The 22,537-nt window shown below is 58.7% G+C and overlaps 5 protein-coding genes across 5 annotated transcripts; all 5 read left to right on the top strand.

Annotated features, from left to right (window-relative positions):
- Positions 1-1,116: 1,116 nt before the first annotated feature.
- On the top strand, positions 1,117-3,051 carry LSCM1_00273 (uncharacterized protein; the record flags this gene model as incomplete). Its single annotated transcript, XM_067317925.1, has 1 exon — positions 1,117-3,051. The coding sequence occupies one exon, from the start codon at positions 1,117-1,119 to the stop codon at positions 3,049-3,051; it is 1,935 nt and encodes a 644-aa protein (XP_067174030.1).
- Positions 3,052-4,777: 1,726 nt separating this feature from the next.
- LSCM1_00272 (uncharacterized protein) lies at positions 4,778-6,904 on the top strand (the record flags this gene model as incomplete). The annotated part of the gene is made up of 1 exon (XM_067317924.1): positions 4,778-6,904. The coding sequence occupies one exon, from the start codon at positions 4,778-4,780 to the stop codon at positions 6,902-6,904; it is 2,127 nt and encodes a 708-aa protein (XP_067174029.1).
- A 1,257-nt stretch (positions 6,905-8,161) lies between these two features.
- LSCM1_00271 (uncharacterized protein) lies at positions 8,162-9,922 on the top strand (the record flags this gene model as incomplete). Its single annotated transcript, XM_067317923.1, has 1 exon — positions 8,162-9,922. The coding sequence occupies one exon, from the start codon at positions 8,162-8,164 to the stop codon at positions 9,920-9,922; it is 1,761 nt and encodes a 586-aa protein (XP_067174028.1).
- A 3,283-nt stretch (positions 9,923-13,205) lies between these two features.
- LSCM1_00270 (uncharacterized protein) lies at positions 13,206-16,184 on the top strand (the record flags this gene model as incomplete). The annotated part of the gene is made up of 1 exon (XM_067317922.1): positions 13,206-16,184. The coding sequence occupies one exon, from the start codon at positions 13,206-13,208 to the stop codon at positions 16,182-16,184; it is 2,979 nt and encodes a 992-aa protein (XP_067174027.1).
- A 3,033-nt stretch (positions 16,185-19,217) lies between these two features.
- On the top strand, positions 19,218-20,771 carry LSCM1_00269 (uncharacterized protein; the record flags this gene model as incomplete). The annotated part of the gene is made up of 1 exon (XM_067317921.1): positions 19,218-20,771. The coding sequence occupies one exon, from the start codon at positions 19,218-19,220 to the stop codon at positions 20,769-20,771; it is 1,554 nt and encodes a 517-aa protein (XP_067174026.1).
- Between the last annotated feature and the right edge of the window lie 1,766 nt (positions 20,772-22,537).

Raw genomic sequence — 22,537 nt, 5'->3', positions numbered from 1 at the left:
TCCCCCCTCCCTATTCCGAGTCGCAGCACTCCATCCCGCCCTCCTGCCACGTGTGGCTACCGCAGTGAAAACGGCGCCAGCGCCAACGCGTGCAGAGAAACTTCGGCATCTCCTCCGCGGGTACCTCCCCACGAGCACACACGACACCCCCTCCGTACGCTACACCGCACCAGCGTGGCAGAGCTGTGAGCCACGGCCTCTGCTTTCTGAGGATTCATTTCGCGTTGCTGCTTCGCCCCTTCTCTCTCTCCCCCTCCCCTCTCCCCCCTTGCGGGGGACAGCGGCCGATCTGCGCGTGGATAAAACATCTCTGCGAGGGTCTCTCTCGATGTCATGCAGTTGCCACCAAAAGCACAGGCGGCATGGCGCGACTTCCTTGCGTCGTTTCGGCCCGACACCGCCCCCGCCCTTCTCCTCTATGCGGAGCTCGCTGACACGGCAGCTGAGGCGCCTTCGAGTGGCGATGCCGCATACCCAATGACCGGGGGGGGCGGGGGCACCTAAACAGCACGGGGGTGGAGAGACGACAGAGCCGGAAAAGAATGGGTGCCCTCGCACCCGCGTGTGAGGACTGAATGATGTGTCTATGCGCATGCAGTACCTAAAGGGCCGCCTCGAGTCATACGGCTGCGTGTCCACGGCGTGACCGCGCAGCGCTCTCCTCCTTTGCTGGATGACCTGACGAAGCCGTGCGCCACTGGTGTCAGAGCTCCCATTAGCTCTTCCCACACTTACCCTCTCCTCCTCTTCCTTTCTCTTGTCATGGCTGTGGTGTGCGCGTTGCCGCCTGGTCCTCTCTCTCTCTCTTCCAGCTTCTCCACCGTTCTGTACTTTGGTCCCTTTCCATCTCGTCCATTTTGTGTCGGATAAACCCACACGCGTCTCCCTCTCTCATATATATATATGTGTGTCTGTGTGCATGTGTGTGCTGTTCTTTTTGTTCTAGTCAGCTTCCTCCTCCTCTTTCCATCCAGCCGCGCTGCCTGTGTGGGCAGGCCAAGGACATCTCTCTCTCTCATATATATATATATACAGGGAAGTTGACCCATTTGGCCTCTCTTCACAGCGACGAAGACCATTACGGAGTAGGAGCATTTGTGCCTGAGAGCCGTTGCTATGCTCCGGCGTTTAGAGACTCATCGAACACAACCCCCCCCTCTCTCCCTTTTTAGTTCTGCACGGCACGCGCGCTCTACCTGTCGTGGTACCAGCTGTGCGAGTTTGTTTTGGCACCCCTTTTCCTTCGCCGCCGAGTCGGCCGTTATCGTCACCGCTTCCGCCGCTGTTCCGGCGCCGAAGCTTCACGCCTTGCGTCAGCGCTCGAGTGCGTCCATTGCGTCCTCGCCCGTCTCTCGTGAGGGTCGATCGCCAAGCTCGCGCTTCTTGCGTACATTTGTTTCTTCGCTTGCCTGCAGCGCTAGGGCGCTACACGTCAGCAAGATGTCGGTGTCGACACTCCATCCTGGCGTGCGTTCAGCGAGCTCTGCAGGCAGGGGGAGCTCACCCTCGCTACTGCTGCAGTACGCGCAATCACGCGTAGTAGTGCACGGGCCAAGTGAGGACGGCGTCGGAGGCAAAGGTGCTACCGCCGCTGCCAGCGCGCCCAAGCGCCGTCACCGCTCGTTCAAGGACGCAGTGGAGGTGGTGGAGAGGATGACGGCGCGGCGGCCAAACAAGTACCCAGACTCCTTTGAGACGACGGAGCGCTATCTTGACCGCCTCGGCTTCTCGCCCATACTCGAGCGGATTCGCTTTGTCCACGTTGCCGGCACCAAGGGCAAGGGGACAACTTCCGCTTACACTGCTGCCCTTCTGCAGGCGTACGGCTTCAAGGTGGGCCTCTTCACTTCCCCTCACCTCACAGACGTGCGAGAGCGGACGGTGGTGGACGGCCGGCTGCTGGACGAGAGCACATACGCGCAGTACTTCTTCGAGTTCCTGGACCAGTACGAAGCGCTGCAGTACTCAGACAGTCAACTAGATCGCGATGTCGCCTCACCGTCACGAGCTAGTTTTTTTCGCTTCATCTTTCTCCTCTCGTTATACATTTTCGAGCAGGAGGGTGTGGAGGTGGCGGTGATGGAGGTGGGTATCGGGGGCCGAAAAGACTCGACGAACACAATCCCTTCCGAGGTGAGCATCGTCACAGCCCTGGGCTATGACCACATGGAGATCTTGGGCGACACCATCCAGGAGATCGCTAGTGAGAAGGCCGGTATTATGAAGCCTGGCGTGGTCTGCTTCGCAGCACCACAAGTGGATCACCCAGAGACGCGCTCAGTACTAGAGAAACACGCTCGTGAGGTGGGGGCGCCACTTGTGCTGCTGGATGAGAACGTGTTGCCGATTCGCACCTGGCCGCGGCTCGCCATCGGTGGTGCGCACGCCATAGAGAACAGCAAGCTGGCGCTAATGGCGGCGCGACGTATCGCCAGCGTTCCGCCCATCCTGCCTCTGGATCAAGTGGAGAGGAGCGTGCTGCAGAACATGACCTACGCCGGACGGTCACAGATCGTGGCGGTTGACGGCGGTGCTGACGTCACCCTCTACCTCGACGGCGCGCACACGGTTGAGAGCATCTCCCGTGCTACGCGGTGGTTCCTCGAGGCAAGCTCCGCTCACACCGGAGACCCTGCGCCGCGCCGCGTGCTTATTTTCTACACGTCCCGCGACCCCAAGCGCATTCTCAAAGCCTTCATGCCGTACGTGTCCCATTTTTCTAAGGCGGTCATTGCCCAGGTGACGAACCCGCGCATGACATCGAGCTCGGCCGAGCCCGGCGATGTGGAAGGAAGGAGGAGTGAGATGAGGGAGAGGATGGTGGCCACGACAGAGCGCTGGCGCAGCATATACCGCGAGGTGACCTGCCTCCCTTGCGCTCAGCCTTTCTCCGCGCTCGAGGACGTCCTGGATGTTGTTGTACCGGCCGCCAGCGGCAACGAGGACGCCTCGAAACCGGCGCAGGTGCTCGTATGCGGATCCTTCTTTCTGGTTGGTGACGTGGTGCATCTGCTCAAGGCGTACGAGGCAGGGGCTCACCGCCCCGAGTAGGTATCAGACGTACATATTGGGAGTGCCCCCCTCTTCTTCTCAGAGTTGGCTCCCCTCACCTCTCTAAGCCCGCGGCACGTGACGCTTGCGTGCCGGCGGAGGAGAGGAGGGGGGGGCAGCGCTCGCGCCTGCCTCTTTCGCCGCTGCCTCTCTTTTTCTCTCCCCTTCGCCCTGTGTTTCAGCGACATGAAATGGCCCGCGGGTCGTCGAAGGGGAAGAAGGCGAGAGGAGGGGCGAGGCTCTTTGGTCCGTTCTCTGACTGGATGCCGATCTGCGTGTTCTGCTGTGCGCGCACGTGTGCGCAAACGCCAGACGGAGGAGGGGAGAGCGCCGGTGATGCATGAGGGGGGGCAGAGAGCTGTGAGCAAGTGGACATTGACCGTACGCAGCATTGATGTTAGCGACGGAGTACCGCCTTGGCTGTCTCGTGACGAGGGCAGGGGGTGGGGGCAGAGTAGGGCGGTGCTGCGTCGTTGCAGAAGATAAGGGTGAGGGTACGGTGAATCTTATGTTTCGCCCTGGAGCTGATGAGTGCGGGTGAGGGCGTATCCTTTCCCTCTTCGTATGGGAACGCGAGAGGATTCAGAGGTGGTTGTCATCTTCGGCGAAGTAACGCATGCCCGTGTGTGCGTGTTGTGAGCTGCGTGATGTCTCACGGGCCCGCCTGGCTGCTCCTCTCCCCTCCGCCCTCTTGTACAGCATATGCTTCGCCTTCGCGAGGCCGCTTGCTTCCTTTCTTTGCACACGTGCGCGTCCCGGTGGGAGGGGAAGAGGTGTCTGCTAGTAAGAGTGGGAGGCCTATCCTGCGCGTCTGCCCGGCCTTCATCCGTTTCGTTTCATCCCGTATGTGCAGAGAAGCGTACTCATCGGTTACCTTCTCGCGGGAGGAGGGGAGGACCACAGCTCTCGCTGCTCGCACTATCCATCTTGTTAACTTTTAACGCGTACGGAATAAGCGGCACGTATCTGCACAGACAGAAAAACAAACGCCCTATTGCTCTCACACTGATTCGCATGTCCGAAACGCCGAAGGGCTCCACCGCGCTTGTTCGACCGGTCGTTGGTGGCGGTTTCGAAGGACAGGCCGAGGGAAACAAATACACTTCACTGTCACAACCGCGGTGGAAACTGTTTCGCTTGGAAGCCGATCGTTTAAGAGGCTCGCTGCCTTCCAACCGCGGAGAGCGAGAGAGACGAACTGTTTCTCAGCGGCTGAGGGTCAGTGAACAAAGACTCCTCTACTATGTAGCGGATAACATCGGCTGCGTATGCGCATCGTCTTCGGGACCTCGAAAGGCCACGACGTCCTTCTCCTGCGAAGCGTCCGTGCCGCTAACAACGCGCGGGCCACTGTGTCTCCACGACTTACGCGCACTCGCTGTGTGTATGGACGATCGTCGTCTTTGCGATCACGCCTTCTGTACTTCATCAGACGAACATTTTCTTGTGCGTCGGACTCTTTTGCCCATGTGAATGCACACACACATATATACATATATATAAATATAAATGTATACGCCTGAGAGGAGCTCATACAAAAGACAACGTGCTGACAGGTGTGCCTCAGGCACAGCGAAGGTGCATCAGCTACAAGAGCCTACGACTTGTCGTTTCCGTCTTCTCTCCCCGCGTCTCTTTGGGGAAGAGGTGTGAGGGGTGTGAGGTGTGTGTGTGTGTGTGGGAACTCCTCTACTCATTTGGTTTTGCTCGACACCCTGATCGTAGCATGTTCAGCGTGATTCCGACAGCAGCTGCGGTGCCAACGGAGGCGGGCCTGCTCTCGCTTGCTGGCTCTGCCGAGTCTGTGGTGGATGCGTTGCGCCCCTTCCTGGACAAGCCAACATTACCCGATTCCCCGCCACTGCCGCCGTTCACGATCGAGAAGGTGGCATCCTGCAAAGCTTTTTACTCCGCCTTGCTCCGCAGCGATGGCGCGTTACTCCTTCTCTCCAATCCTGCTGCCCATGGCGCCGAGAGCCGCGCCTGTGTCTCGGTGCTCGAGAGCGGCGAGGAGGCTGTTATTGATGTTGCAGCCGGAGCGTCGCACATTGTGTACTGCACCGTTTCCGGAGCTGTTTACAGCTGCGGCTTCGACAACACCTATGGGCAGCTCGGAGACGGCTCTGTGTGGTCTTCCGGCGATGCCACTGACTGTCCCGCCGAGGGGCAGACAGCTCAGGGTGGGGGGGTACCAGTGCTGAGCGCTCCCAAACGAGTTGCAGGATTTGGAGAAGGTGCTGTAGCCGACGGCGAGCACGGCGATCACATTAGCGTCGAGGACATCGATGCAGCGCTGGCTAGCGCGGCGGATTGCCGGGCGGCTATGGGCTTGGCGCCTCTGCCGTCATCCCTCGCCCTCTGCTCCCGTTCGTCGACTGTGGGTGCCACATGGCGGCGCGTCCCGCGTTCGGCCGACCGGCACATTGCGCAGGTGGCGTGTGGGGCCCATCACACGCTGCTGCTCACCCAGTCTGGCCGTTGCGTCTACGCGTGTGGTACCGGCGAGCGTGGGCAGCTTGGAGGATCGCGCCCGGTGCTCGTACAGCCCGCCTTCCGTGCGATTCCGCTTCTCTTTGGGATGGAAATGGCGCAGGTGGCTGCCGCAGACGCGCACAGCTTTGTGCTGCTCCGCAACGGGCTGCTTTACGCCTTCGGGGACAATACGTGTGGCCAGCTGGGTCTGGGACACACAAAGCGCGTCACTCGCCCGACCAGGGTGCCACTGACCGACGAGGAAGGGCGTGAGGCATGCGGGGCGCAGGATCTCCCCGCAGCGACCACGAAGGGTGTCTGGCACCTGGACGCCAAGGCCTACGCGACGTTGCGGGCACCCTACGCTTCTAAGGAGAGCACCTACTACCCGTTGCGGGTACCACGTTTGCAAGCCGATGTGAAGCCGCATGCTATCACGAGCGGCGGGGGCCGAGACGGCGGCTCAGCCTTCGTCGCACCAACGAAGTGCGACTGCCACAACCATGAGCTCGATGCCTCGAGTTCAAGTGTCAGAGTGGTGCGTGTGCACTGCTGTCTCTCGTGGACGCTGCTTGAAACGTCGAACCCCGGTGTGTGGCTTTCGTGTGGCACCCCACTGACGCGTGGGGTGGACCAGACCTTCCTGACCACATCGACCGCTCGTATAGATGGATGCGGAGTGCTGGGCCGGTCGCTTCTGCGCAACAAAGCCGAAGCCTATGCGTTCCAGCCTGTTCAGTGGGGTGCGACCCTGTGCAGCGTGCGGCGCAGCGCTGACGCAACCACTGCTGCCCTCGCAGCAGCACCAACGCGGGGAGGAGAAGTGCAGCGGCGTCTCCGTACCGGCCCCCTCGACAGGGCCACCGAGGGCATGTCTCATCCACAGCAGCTACTGAGCACATCAACAAACCAGCACACAACGTGTGGCACCCCAGGCGGAGACTCGCCACTTTGTATCTCCGCGGCTACCACTGCGTCAGTTGCGGGGCATCGTAGCGCCGCGGGCAGCCACATCAGCGGCACCGTGCCGAGCTCATCTCAAGCGGCCATTGTGACAGAAAAGGCGATCTTGCACGTCAGAGACACTCCCGTCAGTGCGTACCCGACATCGCTGCTCATTGCTCTCTGGAGCGCCACTGCCGGAGACGCAGATCGTGATGGTGTCGCCACTAGCATGCTCATCCAGAACGGGAGCCCGGTAGTGGTGGCGCTAGAGGTGCGAGCTGGTAGCTCACCTGCTCTGCGCACGGTGACGGGGAGTCCCGCCTCTGGTAGCATTGACGAACAGCTCTCTGGCGTGCCAAGCGGAGCCTCCACGCTGCAGGTGTACTCGATTCACGGAGCTGTGATACCACTGCCTTCCTACGTCCTTGTGATGTAGCGTCTCCAGAGTGTCAATGAGGCACTACAACCCGGCACGCGTCTGTGTGTGCGCGTGTGTATGTGTGTGAGGAGGTGAGATGAGGTGAGGGAACATGGTTGGTTGCCAGTGGAGGCTGGTGCGTATGCTCTCTACATACAAGATTCAGTTTTCACCGGCGATGTAAAGCAACCAGACGGAGCAGCTGCATGTATATCCGCAACGGTGACTTTCGTCCGTCTCTTCGATGTGCTTTGTGACGGCGAGGGGGTCGGTGGACGGTGAGGCCAGCGACAGTGTGTCGGACATCATCTTTGTTTTCCTCGTTTTTTTTTCATGTCTGCTCGGCTGAGTACTCTTGTCGCATCGGCATATGTACATGTGTTTAGAGGCGCCTCCCCTCTTGTAGGGGTAGAGGAGGCGCTTCGCTGCTGTGCCTCATCGAGACACCAACGCACAGCATACACCCAAGCTCTGAACCAAGCGAGAAAGCGTCGAGCTGCACCGCTGCCTGACAGCTGAGATTAAAAGCAGTACGACTGCCGATGTCACACTCTTCACAAGTGCTGCCATGCAGCTGCGCGGAGGGATAGCTGCCGCCTCATTTATCCGTCGCATGCGTCACGAAGCTCTCCCCACTGAGACGTCCTCAGTGTCCCTTTTGGCCTATCATGGGCAACCACGGCGTGCAGCATGCTTCTCTTAGCTGTGTGCACGTATGCATGACTCTGCATCCCTCTCTCTGCTCTCTCTGCTTTCTCTCGCTACGGTGCTCACGCCCCACCCCCTCCCTTCGCTACTGCTCTTCGCTGCGCTGTCGATTGTGAATCACTCCTCACATCACCTTTTTTCTCTCGCTCTTACGCACGCCGGCATACAAGTATCATACCAGCGCACTTGGAGTGATTCCGCACACGCCCGAACATATCTGACCCTTTCCACTTGCTCCTCTTTCTCTGAAGCGGAGCCGCCGACGTCACAGCCACAGCGAGTAGCCACTCCCATCCCTCTTTTCTATCTCCTCTTTTTTTCTTCGGTTTCTGTTTTGCGTTCTTGTCTCCCATTCGTTGGCCTCCCCTCCCACCCTCTCCTCTCCCCCTCCTCTGCTCTCTTCTCGTATACCCCTCTAGGCTGTACTTACCTCGGTGCGTGCTCGAGTGGCGACACATCTCACCCTGCCTTTTTCCCATTTCCCTCACATACTAGAGAGAGGGAACATACGGAAGCTTCGTCTTCGCACACTCCGTGCGTGCCCACTCGTGACCACAGGCATCCGCAATGACTCGCGTTGCCCGACTCGGACAGGCAGCTGTTCTGGCAGCGGCGCTCATTGTGTGCGCCGTTTCTTGCACCTATGCGCAGAGCACCCATGGCGACGGCAGGGCTGTCGAGGCGGCGGACACACTAAAGGTGCTCCAGGTGCACGTGCTACATCGCCACGGTGCTCGGTCCAGCCTAACGCGCACCAACAGCTCGCAGATTTGCACTGAGTCTCCGTGTGGATACCTCTCGTGGGCGGGTATTTCGATGCTGCTCAAGGTCGGTGGCTTTCTGCGCTCCCGCTACAACACCGATCGATCCGTGGTGAGCTCGTCGATGTTTCCATCGCCGAACTACAACCTGGACGTGGCCTACAGCCGCTCCACCGATGTTCTGCGCACTCTGCAGAGCGCCGAGGCCTTCCTGCGCGGCTTCTTCCCGAACGTGACCAGCCTCTACGCTGCTATCCACACCGTGCACGAGTCGACGGATGTGCTACTTAACACCAACATGCAGCCCTGGCTCAGGTTCTTCTACAGCTACAACAAGCCGCTGCGCCGCGCTGTGTGCGACCCGCTGACCGATGAGCTCTTCCCCGACTGGACAGAGATCACAAAGATCGGCGCTCAGATCTATCTGGAGGGCGAGTGCAACGACTACGAGACCCGCTCCGACTGCGCGCGCAAGCTTTTCGATATTGGCGCTGCAAAGATGGCCGTCGGTGAGCTATCCAAGTACCCGCTTCTGAAGGCAAACTTGGAGAAGCTGAAGCGGATCACAAATGTCTTATTCGACTTCGAGTACCATTACAACAGCAGTGACTCCCTCCGGTTCAATCAGGGCAGCCGCGGCCAGCCATTCGTGCAGCAGATGGTGAAGAACATGGAGGGTGTGATGGAAGGCTCGAACAAGTTTAAGCTGATGCACTACAGCGCGCACGACACCACACTCGCCCCCGTGTGGGGTACGCTCGGTGACCGAACCCTGAATGGCATGCTGCCGCCCTTTGCCCAGGTGCTTGTGGCCGAGCTGCTGAAGGACAAGGCTGGTGCATACCACGTCCGCATCTTGCGTGGCCACCCTGGCCAGAGCCCTGACACGAAGTTTGACTTTGGGTGGGACTCGACGTGGCAGATGCAGTGCATGAACGCTCTCGGCATCGCCTACAAGGCGAAGGAGAACATTTGCCCCTTCGCCGACTTCAAGCGCTTCGTGCAGTGGTCGGAGCCGGCAGATGCGCGCGGCCTCTGCTACCTCGATCAAGTCTCCATCGATATTGCTGACTGCCCATCGGAGACGGTTGTCTCAGGTACCCCCACCAATGTCCTGGTCCCCAGCATGTGCCAGTTTTACCGCTCTGTGTGCCCGCAGTTCGCATGTGGGGTCGGCTACACCTTCAACATCCTGAGCAAGCAGTGCGTCTGCTCCAAGAGCAGCTGCCTGGGCGTGAGCACGGCCCCGGCAGGCAACACCGGCAAAGGGATTAGAGCTGATGCCTTCATGGGCACCGACGAGGAGGAGGCTGCGCTGCCCAGATCCCATGGCCTCAGCGCCGGCGCTGTTGCGAGCGTGTCACTCGCGACCTTCTGCGTCGGCGCCATCATTGCCACAGCAGCTACGGCCGCAGTGTGCATGTGCACAAGGAACCGGCACCAACAGCAGTACATGCGCATGAGCTCCGCGCTGACGGAGAGGGGAAAGACCGATTTCAAGAGGGAAGGACCGGAGAACAACTACACCGAGACCGCCTTGGTGCGAGAAGTACCCGGCAGGGAGTAGCCAGGCTGGTAGCGACTGGACCATAACCTCTCTTCAGTCTTTCTCAGAGCCTTTCCCTTGCCTCGTGGCTTACTCGCTCTCGTGTGTGTGTGTGTGTGTGTATGTTACGAATGAGGGCGACAGTGCGCGTAACTGTCAATGGGTCTTTATTTTTCGTTCTCGGGCTGACATTTTGCGTCGTTCCCCTCCCCCGCTGCCCTCCTGTGCCTGCGCCTCTTACATTCACGGCGGCTAGCTCTTACATTGTCACTCTTTCTGTGCAACTCACAAAAGTCTGCACGCGCGCGCGCGTAAGCGTCTTCTCTCATGTCCTCTCCTCCCCTCTTCCCTTTTTCTTTTGTTGTGTGCTTTCCACGCACGCCTCTACAGATTTGGAGGGCAAGAGAGACATACGACGCCATTTCACCTTGGAGGAAGAGAAAAGGTTCAACACCGCTGCGCGGCCCCACAGGGGTGGGGGTGACGTGCCACGGATGAGCGTCAGCGGCAGGGGCACATAGCATTTGTCTTTTTGTTTTGCATTTCTGTGCTGGCGGCGCCGCATGCTCCTTGGTGGGGGACCTTTTTTTTTGTCCTTCTCTGATCAAGTCCGCCGCTGCAGCCCCCTCCTCCTCCATTTCCTCTCATACACAGTCGCCACCTGAATCCGAGATCAGTAGTATTTGTGCCCGAGCACAGGTGGACAAGAAAAAAAGAGAGCGGGCGAAGGAGGATGGCTTCTCTGGAAGTGCAGTGCGAACCACTGTTATCACTTCTCTTCAGCAGGCCTGCACATGCCTGTGCTACTCACCTGCCTTTCCTTTTTTTTAGTTATATCTCGGGATCACGTGCGCGTGACGAAGGCCTATGGACCGTCGATCGTCATTACTGTTCTCTATAAAACCGAACAGAAGGACGGACCACCGGAGAACGAGCCGAGGGGAGAGAGAAGGGGTGACGAAGGGGATGCGGACGCTGCGAGAGCGTTTATCGGACACTGCCAAAGAAAAACCAAAAAGAAGCAAACAGCGGCATGTATGTTACAGATCTGTATGCTCGTGTGCATGCGTCTGCGGAGCTATTTGTCTGCATACGTGTCTCTGCGTGCGTGTGAAAGCCTCTTTCTTTTTGGGCTCGGCCGCTGCGCTAGCGTCGCTGCTTCGGGCTCCTTGTTTCCCTCCTCTGCTCCCCCTTGTCCCACACAGCCGAGACGAAATCGTCGACCCCACACCTCACATCTCTTTTTCTTACGCCAATAGCTTTGACTCACACCCGTTATCAGCGTTGCTTCCCCTTTGCCCTCTTCTGCGCTGTGGGGTGTGCATGTCTCCATCGCCACGCATTCAAACAGCTGAACTGGCCCCATTTAGGAGAAGAAATAAAAAAGCAGGAGAGGGGAGGAGTAGGAGGAGGGGGGCATACAGAACGAGACAGCGGCCAGCTGTGGTGCTCGCCTCGTTCACACCGTCATCTGTGTACACATGTGTATCCCCTTCTTTCGTTCACTGCCTGACCATACCCTCGCGCAAACACCCCCATACTATACAGTGAGACAGTCTGCAAAGGGAAAAGGAAGAAAAAAAGAGAGAACGCGCTGTACATCGAAAAAGGACGAAGAGTAATGGAAATGCTATTCGGACACATAGGCAGATAGTCAGACACAAAAGGGAAGGAGGAGTGCCGTATGCCCTCCCCTCCCCCTCCCCCTCCCTTCCCTTCCCTCCCTTCCTTCGTCCCCCTCAGCCCATATTTCTCTTTGTGTCTTGGTGTATTCGTTTTATTTCTTTCCCTACGTTGATCCTTTGACAAATATCTCACCTGTGCTCATCCGCTCTGTCTTCCCCTCCCTTCCCCTCCCCTCCTCTCCCCTCCTTTGGGAGAGGCAGCCGTAGCACTGGCGAGGAGGGAAGCGGGGGTGGGTGGGGGGAGGAAGGAAGGAAGGGAGACGTAAAGTAATACATGACATTGCAAAACAACGAGGAGTAACGCTTTTTTTCATTTATTTTCCTTTGCAGTGTTTTCTTCCGCCAGTCTGGTCCGCCGCTCCCTGTGCTCTCTCCGCACACATACACATCTTGAACATGCGCAATGTGAGGGGCTTACCGCTCTGTTTGGCGCATGAGTGATGCGGCGCGCGCATGTTTCTCTTTCGTTTTCTCTCTTCCTCTCTCCTACTCTGCCTGCCTGTCTGTCTATTGCCCTTCGGCGTACGCGCGCTCTCATCAACGACCACCCACCCACCCCACCTGCGCCATTGTGGCTGGCCAAACAACTCTTCTCCCTCTCTCCCCACAGACGCTGCTTGCTCATCCATGCGCGCTAATCCACGGAACAGACCCAGGGCAAGTGTAAAGGGAGACAGTGAATCCCCGCTTTCTTCCTTATGACCTGATGTGCTGTGCGCGAGAACGTACGACAGGGAGGGAGAGGGATATCTGAGGGGTGGGTGGGTGGGTGGGGGGCAGGTGCGGCCTTGTGCTGCCAGACGAATCGGCATAACAAGGCGATATGCATACGACCCAACCTTCTAGATGGTCAGCCGACCTCCACACGCTCATAAGTGGTGAAAAAAAAAAGAGGGAGCAATATGGTGAAAGATGAAAGACACATAAGCAATCACGCTCAAAGGCATCAAGGACCGCCGAAAAACATCAACGTGCAGACACAGCACGAGGGGCGATCCCAGCTGCCCCGCATTCTTGCGTGGCACCTCGACTGCTTGAGGTTTAGGGGGTGGACACTGCCACTGTCGCTGCCCCTCCTCTTCGCTTCCTCTTTTTTTTTGCTGGGCACATTTATTTTTTTTTCTGCGAGCCGTGTGCTCGTGTGTGTGTGTGTGCCGGTGGGGTGGGGGAGAACGTCGCAGGGCAAAGCGCAAGCGAATGCTTCCATCTCTTCCTTCTGCTTTGCGCGTGCACGCATCGTGCGGATGCGAACCTATTCATGCCAGAAACTCTCTCCTGCGGCCACACGTCCTCTTCTGTTTTCGGGGTGGGCCTTTGCTCTCTTTCTCTCCACACACACACACACTTACACAGGCATTGCCATCTTCCGAAGCCGATTCACCTCCCCCCTTCCCCTCCCAAGAAGGCGGGCCTTCCTTCCTCTCACACCTCTCGCCTCGCTCTTCCCTCGGAGTGAGCATCGCCTCCTCCGTTTTTCTTTCATCGCCTTTTCCTCGGTTCTCCCCACTCGACCGAGGTCGCGGCGTCTTTTACGGCTCGTCACTTCCCCTTGCCGAGCTCACACAACAAGAAAAGCAGCAGAAACAACAGCACAGACACGAGATCCGCGTGCGCTCGTGATGCCGCTGATGAATGTGTGTATCTACGGACTCTCCAGCCAGATTCTGGAGGCGTTTCTTGTGCGAGAGCACGCGCGAAGGTCGCAGCCGCTTGTTGCTTCTGGCGCCTCGGAGCTGCGCTTTGGTCTGGTGGCTGCAGGGGAGAGTATGGGGGCGTGGGGCCTGGCGTGGCCTGTGGTGCTCGAGCAGTGTTGGTGTGAGCGTATGCCGTGCATACACGTTCCCGAAGCCTCATGCCTTGCTGACCGCTTTGAAGACGACTCACAGTGTGCCGTAGAGCACTACGTGGCCCAGGTGTGTCTAACCGATGAGGAGATGAAGTGGTCACGTGATCGGCCCTCTGGCACCGAGTACTTCTCTGTGCCGTGCCGGCTGGTCATTCTGGAGGAGGCTTTCCTTCGTGTGCCGCGCACCCCGGGGTCGAGCATCTGCGCCACCCCTGGCTCTGTAATTGTTGGGGTGGATCAGCGGTACAGCCGGCCCTCCTCTCTCTGCGTCACGCCATTCAAGCAGCAAGAAGACTCCCTCACGGAGGGCGGCAGGGGGGCGCCTCAGTGGCTGGCGGTGCTAGACGTACGCCGGTGTAACAATGCCACCGACACAGCGCACAGGGGCCCGCTATGCCCCCATGAGAAGAACGACCCCGCGGCTGCAGCCGTCTGCTTCGGCTCCACTGGTGAGCAGTTTGCTTTGCTCTACAATGTGCCTGCACTGCCGCCACGCCCTACGGTGCCGGTGCTCGCGACGGTGTTGGCTGGCACGACTTTTCCGACGTTCGAAGCGAACAAAGATGCCAACATCGGCTCAGCAAGCGACAGCATCCCGCCCTTCTGCGAATGCGGCCTGGACGGCGGCGAGCGGTCGACCGGTGGTACTCCAGGCCCGTTACTGTCTCTCACTTTCTACGCGAACGACCCTACCCAGCCGTTCGACCAGGCCGCGTGGCAGTCCGAGTTGACGTCGCATCAGAGTGAGGTGGTGCGTAGGCGCATGCGTGAGACCACCGACGGAGTGCTTGCGACTACCGTCTGCCACGTCACTGATGTGCGGCCGATTCCGGTTGAGGGCAGCTGCTGGTGCCGTGCTCATCTCCCCACTCCCGCGCTGTTGGAGCAGCAGCTGCGTGAGATGCGCATGAAGCGCAGCCCTGCGGCTGTGGTAGGCAACAGCGGCCAGGTTAGTTACAGTACAGCGAGCCCCACAGGCTCTCCTACATCGTCGGTGTCTACGATGAACTCCTCTCATAGTGGCCGCTACCACACGCATCTCGAGAGCTCGCGGCGCTCGGCGCGTGGCGGGGTAGCACCTCTGCCCAATGGCTTCCTGTCCAAAGGCTGGTGTGTGCGGCCTTTGCAGATGATCAAGCCCGTTCAGCCGCTGACCGGGAGTGTGGACAGCACTGGACGAACGCCGCTCGTGACGGGGCGCACGCAGCATGTGTGGACGTGCCTCCTCAACCTTCGCGAGTTGGACGAATTCGCAATCGAGGTGACCGTCAGGGTGCCGTGTGTGGTGGACGGTGCGGCGCTTTCCCTCCAAGGCAATACCGTGCTTTTCTCGGGCATGCTGCATTCCAGCACGAGTGGCACCGTGCTCTTGCCAGTATACTGCCCCGCCCCTGCGGGTGCGCCGGAGGGCGTCACGCCGCTGTGGATAAAGCTGTACGTGCAATACCTGCTGGTGTTTCCGTTGGAGGGGTGCCGGCAGCACGGGCCACTCGAGATTGTGCGGTCCTCGGAGACGCTTGCGTGGCTCACTGTCCCCACCTTGATCGGGCATCGTGGGCTGGGCAAGACGTACCCGCGGTCCCTCTCCTGCGGAGGCGCCCCACTCGTGGTGAAGTGCAGCGAGAACACAATACCTTCATTCCAAGCTGCGCACGCCCGCAAGTGCGATATGATCGAACTGGACGTCATGCTCTCCGAGGACCGCGTACCCGTCGTGATCCATGACCCACTGATTGAGCTGATGGCGCTTAAGCGAGAAGGGGTGCGTGCGTGCCCGGGGAAGGCGGAGTACACACCGGTGCGTGCCGCTGTTCACAAGTTGAACTATTCGCGGCTGCGTGACTTGCACGTGCAGTGCTGCAAGACGGTCAACCGCGTGTTCCCCACCAAGGACTTGCTGATACATCACTGGGAGAGTCTGCTATCGTGGGCGCGCAATTGCCAGCCAAAGGTGCGGACGCGCTTGTCGTCGTCGTCGTCGTCGCAGAACGGCTCGGGCGGTGACAGCTCAGCGCGGATCGCAGAGGGCTCGCTGATACGGGTAGAGGACTTCCCTAACGGTGTGCCGTCGCTTCGGGAAGTGCTGGAGCAGACACCGCCGTCGCTGCGCTTCAACATAGAGGTGAAATACCCCTTCCAGCCGCTCATTGACTCGAACCTTTTTCTGCAGAGCGACGCGTTTGAGGTGAACGGGTTTGTGGACGCCATCTTGCGTGTCGTCTTCGAGTTTGCGGATGGTGGGCGCGATATTATCTTTAGTAGCTTTGACCCGAATGTCTGTCTTGCACTGTCCCTGAAGCAGAGCCGCTACGACGTTTTTTTCCTCAGCGACACGAAGGAGATGCGCGACCTGAAGGATTACCGCTCTTTTTATGTGGAGGGCGCCATCCAGTTCGCGACCGCGCAGCACCTCTCGGGTATTTCTATGAACGCCGGAACGCTGCTGTCGCCAGAGGACGAGGCCGTGCTGCCACAGATTCCTGAGACGCCGCTGCGCGGCTCGGCGGAACGCGGCCCTGTGACGGCAGAGCTCTTCCACGCCGATGACCCGCAGCACGCTCCACCCACCGTGCCGCCGTCCTTCGGTGCTTATGGACGCGCCATGGTTGCCGAGATGCACCACCGACAGTTGAAGGTGTGGACTTGGGGCGATATGAACAGCCACCTTTACTTCGCTTACACGCAGGCGTCCAAGATGCGGGTCGACGGCGTGATTGGGGATCGCATGCCAGTGTTCCCCTCGGCAAGCTGAAGCCGACACGCACTCGGCTCATGCGACTGGTGCCAAGTCTATCGTGCGCAGCGCTTCTTCTTTCCTTCCCTCGCTCAGACATTTCGGATCCAAGAGTAAAACAAACCCTCGCACCTAAAGCGCCGGGCGATGGGGAGGTGAGAGGAACTCGTAAGCTATGAACTGACTGTGCTCTTCTGAGACTACCCTTGCCGCTTTCTCCTTCCCAAGACACACTTGAGTGCGTCTTCCATCGCGAAGGGCTCTCTGAGAGGCACTCGGCCGAGGAGTGTGTGCGGAGGAGGAGGGGGGGAGGGGCGCCAGGGGAAGTGAGATGTGACTGCTTTCCCTTTTTGTCTTCCACAGCGAAAGTTCCTTCTATATATATATGTATTTTTTTGGCTGTTATTTACTCTGCTTGCGCATGCTACACGGCTAGCGGTGTACACGTCCTTGTGATGCCTTGCTAGCGTTTGGTATTATCGCACACAGGCGCGAGTGTGTCCTCACAGGGGGAGGCGGGGGGGGTGCCTCAGCCGAAGCTCACACCCTTGTTGACATGAGCACTCAGCCACAGGGGGTGGGGGGAAGGGAGCGACATCGAGGTGATTTCTGCTTCTTGCTGTTGGTTCTTTGCTTGCCAAGGCGCTCACTTGAACTCTCGCTCTCTTTATCTTCAACATAAAAGCACTTTTTAGCGGTCATCCACTCGTTGCGCAGGTGAACCGACAAACACGCACGCAAAGAGAAAGAGGGGGAGGAGGATGGGCGGCAGTTGTAGAAAGGCCAAGGAAAAGAGAAAGTGCAGGTTAAAGAGGCGTACAGACAAAATATGGAGTCAGGCTAGCTGCACGTCTCACGGGTGGCGCTCCTAGCATGTGCGTAAGCGTCTGCTAGCAGGCCGCCCCCCCCCCCCCAAGTGACCGTTGCGGTGTCTCTTCATGCCCCGCTTTACATGCGGAATGAAGCGGCTCCTCTCGCATACGCCTACACGATTTAATTTTTGCATCCGGTAATTTTTTTTGTTTCTGAATGCTTTCGACGGGAGTGAAAAGAGGGAGTTGGTCGAAGGACTCTCCACCACTTCAGCGACGTGCGCTACCCGTCATGCTTTTCTTTACCCCCCTCCCTTTTTTTCTTTCTTACTTCAGCTCTCGAGGATTCGACTGGGCGGTCAGGGCTCGTCTTCCCCCTTCCCCCTCCCTCCCCCTTGACTACTCCCCCACGACACAGATCTTTGGAGGGTGACGGAAGAAGGGGGTGGGGTGGGGGACGGTGTCGGTATACCTATTCGTGAGTGATGTTACCCGATGATGTGACTTGAAAGCAGCGTGAACCTCATGGACGACTTTGCCAGCACCCCGGAGAGGAGGTATCAAGGGCGCACGAGTGGAGGGACTAACGAGATCGGTATACGCCCATCCGGGGGGCGGGGAGGGCGCCCACCAGCCAGGCGAACCGGTGTACGTCACGTGGTTGGAATGCACCATGCCTGCCGTCCGCCACCATTCTTTTTCTCATTTTCTCTTTTGCAGATGTGCTCACCTTTTTAGCTGCCACACCGCCCCCGTTCCTAATGGCTTTGGCCACCGCAGTGCGTGGCATCCCAGGGCCTCCGCACCCGCTCTGTGCAAGGAGATCAGGTAGCACCCCTCCCCCCATCCCCCATCCTTCCCAAGGCCGAAGCACTTGCTCGTGGTGGCACAGGGTCAAGCACATCTACGTCGGCGGCGGAAGCCAGAGCGATTCATCGCCTCGAACGCCGCGGCAGTGAGCGCGTCTGCACGAGCCATAGGATGGGCCAAGTGCCAGCCGGACTCGAACCTACACCAACCACCACCACCACACAGACACACCAGGCCCTCGCTGCTTGGTTGTGTGGAGAGCCTGAGCCATCCTGAAGGGGTGCAGCTGGCGGCGCCCGGCATGGCGGGAGCGGGTGTGAGGCGACCCTCGAAGTGTGTGGGTGGGTAGAGCTCGAGGCAGAGACCGTGCTCGTGTCGCTGCGTAGGCAAGCATTGCTGTAGCAGGCGTGCCGGCGGCTGCCTCGCGTCACGCGGTCGGGCCTGGGTGTCAGGGGCGGAGTGGGAGGGGATGCGAATCCGACTCATGCCGTATGGCGGAGTGCGGCTACGCGGAGGAAGCGCAACCGCCTATGCACGCCTGCCATGTCAGCGTCGCTGTGTGTGTGCGTGTGTCTCTCTCATGGCGGCCCTTTTTCTTCCTCTCTCGCAAGTGAAGGGCTCATGGGTTTCGGCGTTCTGCGTGGATTCCCCTTCCGCGCGGGTCGTCGAGCGGAAGAGGAGAGGAGGAAGCTGGAAAAACGTCGCAGCCGAGCGAGAAAGCATACATGGATTCCACGCGCTGGCGCATGCGGTAGTATGCGCACCTGTCTCTCTCTCCCTCTCTGAGAATGTGTCTGGTGCGGTTCCTTCCCGCACCTGCCCTTTGTGCGCATGAGTCAGACATGCTGAAGCGCTTCGTTGCTGTATCTCTCGGCCGCCGCACTCAGATCCATACACACACACACCCGCACGTGAGGACGGGAAGACGCACGAATAGGGGGAGAGCATGATGATGGGCTGCGCAGGCTTCTGGGGCTTCCTCACTTCTTTCAGCCCACCTCCATCCAGCGCACACGTGCGAGCGCTTCAGAGGCACTTGTGTGCTTGCTCGCTGCCACGGCTGGGCAATCTCAAAACTGCGCCTTTTTTTTCTTTCCTCTCTGCTGTGGTTGCCTCTGCTCTGGTAGACTCGCCAATCCCTCCCCCTTTGCGTCCTTCGCCCTCCCCTTCTCCCCCTATTGTATTCACACAATCAGCGTCTCTCCTCTGGCTCACGCCCCCGCTCACTACCCTCTTGTCTTGCTCACCACCTCACTTGTATGTATTTTTTTCAGCTATCGTTCGCTCCTCCTTCTCCCACCACTGCTGGTGGTCTCTGCCCTTCTCTTTTCACTCGTTTTCACAACTGCGCACTCCTCTCGCACCAGAAACCTCCCCTCTCCCCCTCATCCCCCCTCCTCTCTCTCTCTCTCGCTTTTCACTGTCACCGATGATGCGGGGAGGTATCGCTTTCTTCTACCGCTTCGCGGTGATGTTGGCCGTGCTGGTCAGCGCAGCGGTGGTGTCGGCGGCACCGAAGTATAAGGTGGAGCTGGTGCAGGTGGTGCACCGTCACGGCGCCCGCTCCCCAATCGTCGACAGCAACCAGTCGCTCATCTGCGGCACCGAGTACCCGTGCGGGTTTCTCAACTTCGAGGGCCAGCTGATGCTGGAGAGGTTGGGTGAGTTCCTCCGACACCGCTACACGGGAGACTCAACGGTGGTGTCGGAGCCGTACTTCCCGTCCCTCTCGTACAACCTGTCCATCTCGTACACGCGCTCAACGGATGTGCTGCGGACGCTACAGAGCGCTAACGCGCTGCTCCAGGGTCTCTTCCCGAATGTCTCAGCTTTCTTTCCCGCGATACACACGGTGAGCAGCGCGGATGATGTACTACTACTCAGCTCCGCGGTGCCGATGATTCGCGCTCGCTACAACTACGCGGCGCGGGAGCTGCAGGAAGTGTGCAACCCAGTGCTGGACCACCGAATGCCGTTTGCCCAGCTGCAGGCGGTTGCGGCAGAGGTACACTCGCAGGGGTTCTGCGCCAACCACACTCTGCGCGTTCGATGCGCAGAGCGGCTGTGCGACATTGCGCACGCGTACCAATCCACTGGTGCGCTCTCTCAATACCCGCTGCTTCGGGAGCACCTGGACGACGTGTGCGCTGTAACGGCGATGAGCTCGCACTTCTACTTCGCCTACAACGCCAGCAACCCTGCACACAGGAAGCAGGGTGCGCCGTACTACCACCTGACAAGCCTGCTGGTGAGAAACATGCGGATGCACCAGCAACGCAAAAACGCACCGCTGTACAAGCTGTACCAGTACAGTGCACACGACACCACCATCTCCCCTCTCGCGGTTTCGCTTGGTGACAGCTCGATGGAGGCGATGCTGCCGCCCTTTGGTGCGGCGTTCATCATTGAGCTCCTGTCGCTCGCGGACGCGCCGGCGCCGTCGTCGTCGTCGACCTTTTACGTGCGGGTGCTGCGTGGCCACCCTGGTGCGACTCCGGCAACCAATTTCACCTTCGCGCTGAGGCACTTCGACATGCGTTGCCAGGACGCGAAAGGCACAACGTACATTGCAGTGGATAGCATCTGCCCCTTCGCCGACTTTGAGCGCTTCATCAACTCGATGGCGCCGGCGAGTCCAATGGGCACGTGCTATATCGACCCTGGCCTGCTAGGCCGCATGGACTGCCCGGTCGACGCTGTCGGCGACAACCGCACCCTGTCCGAGGACTGCCTTTTCTACCGCAAGCATTGCGGCAAATACGCTTGCGGCGACGGCTACTACCTCGACGGGAACGGATACGGCTGCCACCGCATACCGGCGTCCGACTCCGAGTCTGCCTCGTCGTCGATGTCCAGAGGCGGCATTGCTTTCCTGGGCATTGTACTATTCATCGCCGGAGCAGTGGCGAGCATCGGCGGCATGGAGGTGTGGAAGCGTTACAAGAGGACCCAGAGCGAGGGAAGCGAGGCACTTATTGTCTGAGGACCTGTCGAAGCTATCGGTCATATTTTTCGCCTTTATATTTATACCAAAGAAGCCACGGCGCCGCTTTCAGTGCATCAATGATACACACACCACTTCCTTCTCTTCGACAGTGCTTCTGCGAGCGTATGTATTTGCCATGCACTCAACACGTCGATGTTCAAGCGCCCACACCTACACGTTCTCTGAGTCCGTTCTGTGAGCATTGCTGCGCGCCTCTTCTCCCGTGCGTGCTGTGTGGGACGTGCTTGCGACAGATTATGCGCCCCCTTGGCGTTTCTTTGTGAAATTGCTTTTATTACATTAACCACAACCAATCTCATCCTCGCTCTCGGCCTTCGCAGGACCCAACAACCCGCCCCGCCTTTGCGCTCCCCAGAGCGGTGGATTCCGCGCGAAAGGAGAGAGAGCATCAGCTTAGCATGCTGGTGGAGGTTGACACGATGGAAGCGGTTGAGTGGAATTGCAGTGCCTTTCATGCGCACTGCTCCAAATGCGTGCTGAAAAAAAGGGGCGAAGAGGAGAACCAGTGCACCCTTGCAGGCTCGGCTGTGGATAGGTGTCATCTGCCCCCCTTCCCCTCCCAACCTCATTTTTTTTCTTTTGCACACCCCCGTTCTCCCCTCTTATTGTGTATCGCTTCCCCCCTCCCCCCCAATCGCCCAGACGAACTAAATTGCGCACCTTATGGTAAAAGCTTGCCGAGGAGGCTGTCAGCACCCGCCATCATTGCTGTTCCTTCGCGCCCCCAAACCCCACGAGTGATCAAGAGGAACCAGAGATCCTTCACGCTTGGCTGAGCTGACAAGCTGGCCAGCAGCAACTGTCAAGGAAAAGAAAAAACACTTCTCCTCCTAGCATATGTGGGTCCGGTCCGCGAGACGCCGTCTCATGATGGTAGAATTCTTTTTGTAACCTGCATGAACTCTTGCGCCTATCCTCTTTCCCTACCCGAGCAACAATTTCCGCTACGAAATAAAAAAAACACATCTCGCTAGCTACCGTCTCCCCCATTTTCTTTTTTTTCGTTACGCGACACACCCGCTAGAGAGAATGAGGCCCCCCCTCCTCCTTCCTACCCCCACCTTGTATGCTTATCAAGTTTTATGCAGCGTAGACACCAGCACACCAAGCGCGGTGGAAAGTCGAATGGTGGACGGCAATACAGTCACGACGGATGCCTTTCCTGTGAGTGTCTCCACTCATGGGATTTTCCGTTCCTTTTAGGTACAGTCAGCGCTTTCTGCTTGGCCGGGTTTGTGTCCTCTGCTTTCTTTTCTTCACCCATCTCTCGCTTGAGCGACTCTCTCCAGGAGCGCAGCCCACACATTCGGTAAGGAATGGCGTTCTCGTTTTTTTTTTATCTGTGCTTTTCGTTTCTTTTAGAGACTCTCTCGCCTTTGCCCTCGCTCCCTACCTCCTCTCGCGTATTTTTTCCTCCGATTCCTCTTGGCCGAGTCAGACGCGCCTCCTGAGAAATCTACACGGGTCGTCCTACCTCGCTGCTCCTCAGACCCCCCCTTCGTCTGAGACATGCACGTTTGTTGTCTACGGTGCGGTCCTCGGCGATTTTTTCCCCTCCGGTTTTCTGCCTTCTCTCTCGTTCTGTCCGCATCTTATGCTTTCCCACCACACTCCCTTGCAGAGGACACCTGCACCTCTGTTGGGCCCCTTCGAACGTGAGCCGTGGATCCCTTTTCTAAATTATGAGCAAGAACAGAGGGTGCGCTTTCAGATTTCATTGGCTCGTTTGGACGGGGGGGCAT

The sequence above is a fragment of the Leishmania martiniquensis genome, chromosome 36 (assembly GCF_017916325.1).
Source record: "Leishmania martiniquensis isolate LSCM1 chromosome 36, whole genome shotgun sequence".
Lineage (NCBI taxonomy): Eukaryota > Euglenozoa > Kinetoplastea > Trypanosomatida > Trypanosomatidae > Leishmania > Leishmania martiniquensis.
The sequence above is the reverse complement of the archived record's forward strand: the minus strand, read 5'-3'. Positions and strand labels throughout refer to the sequence as shown.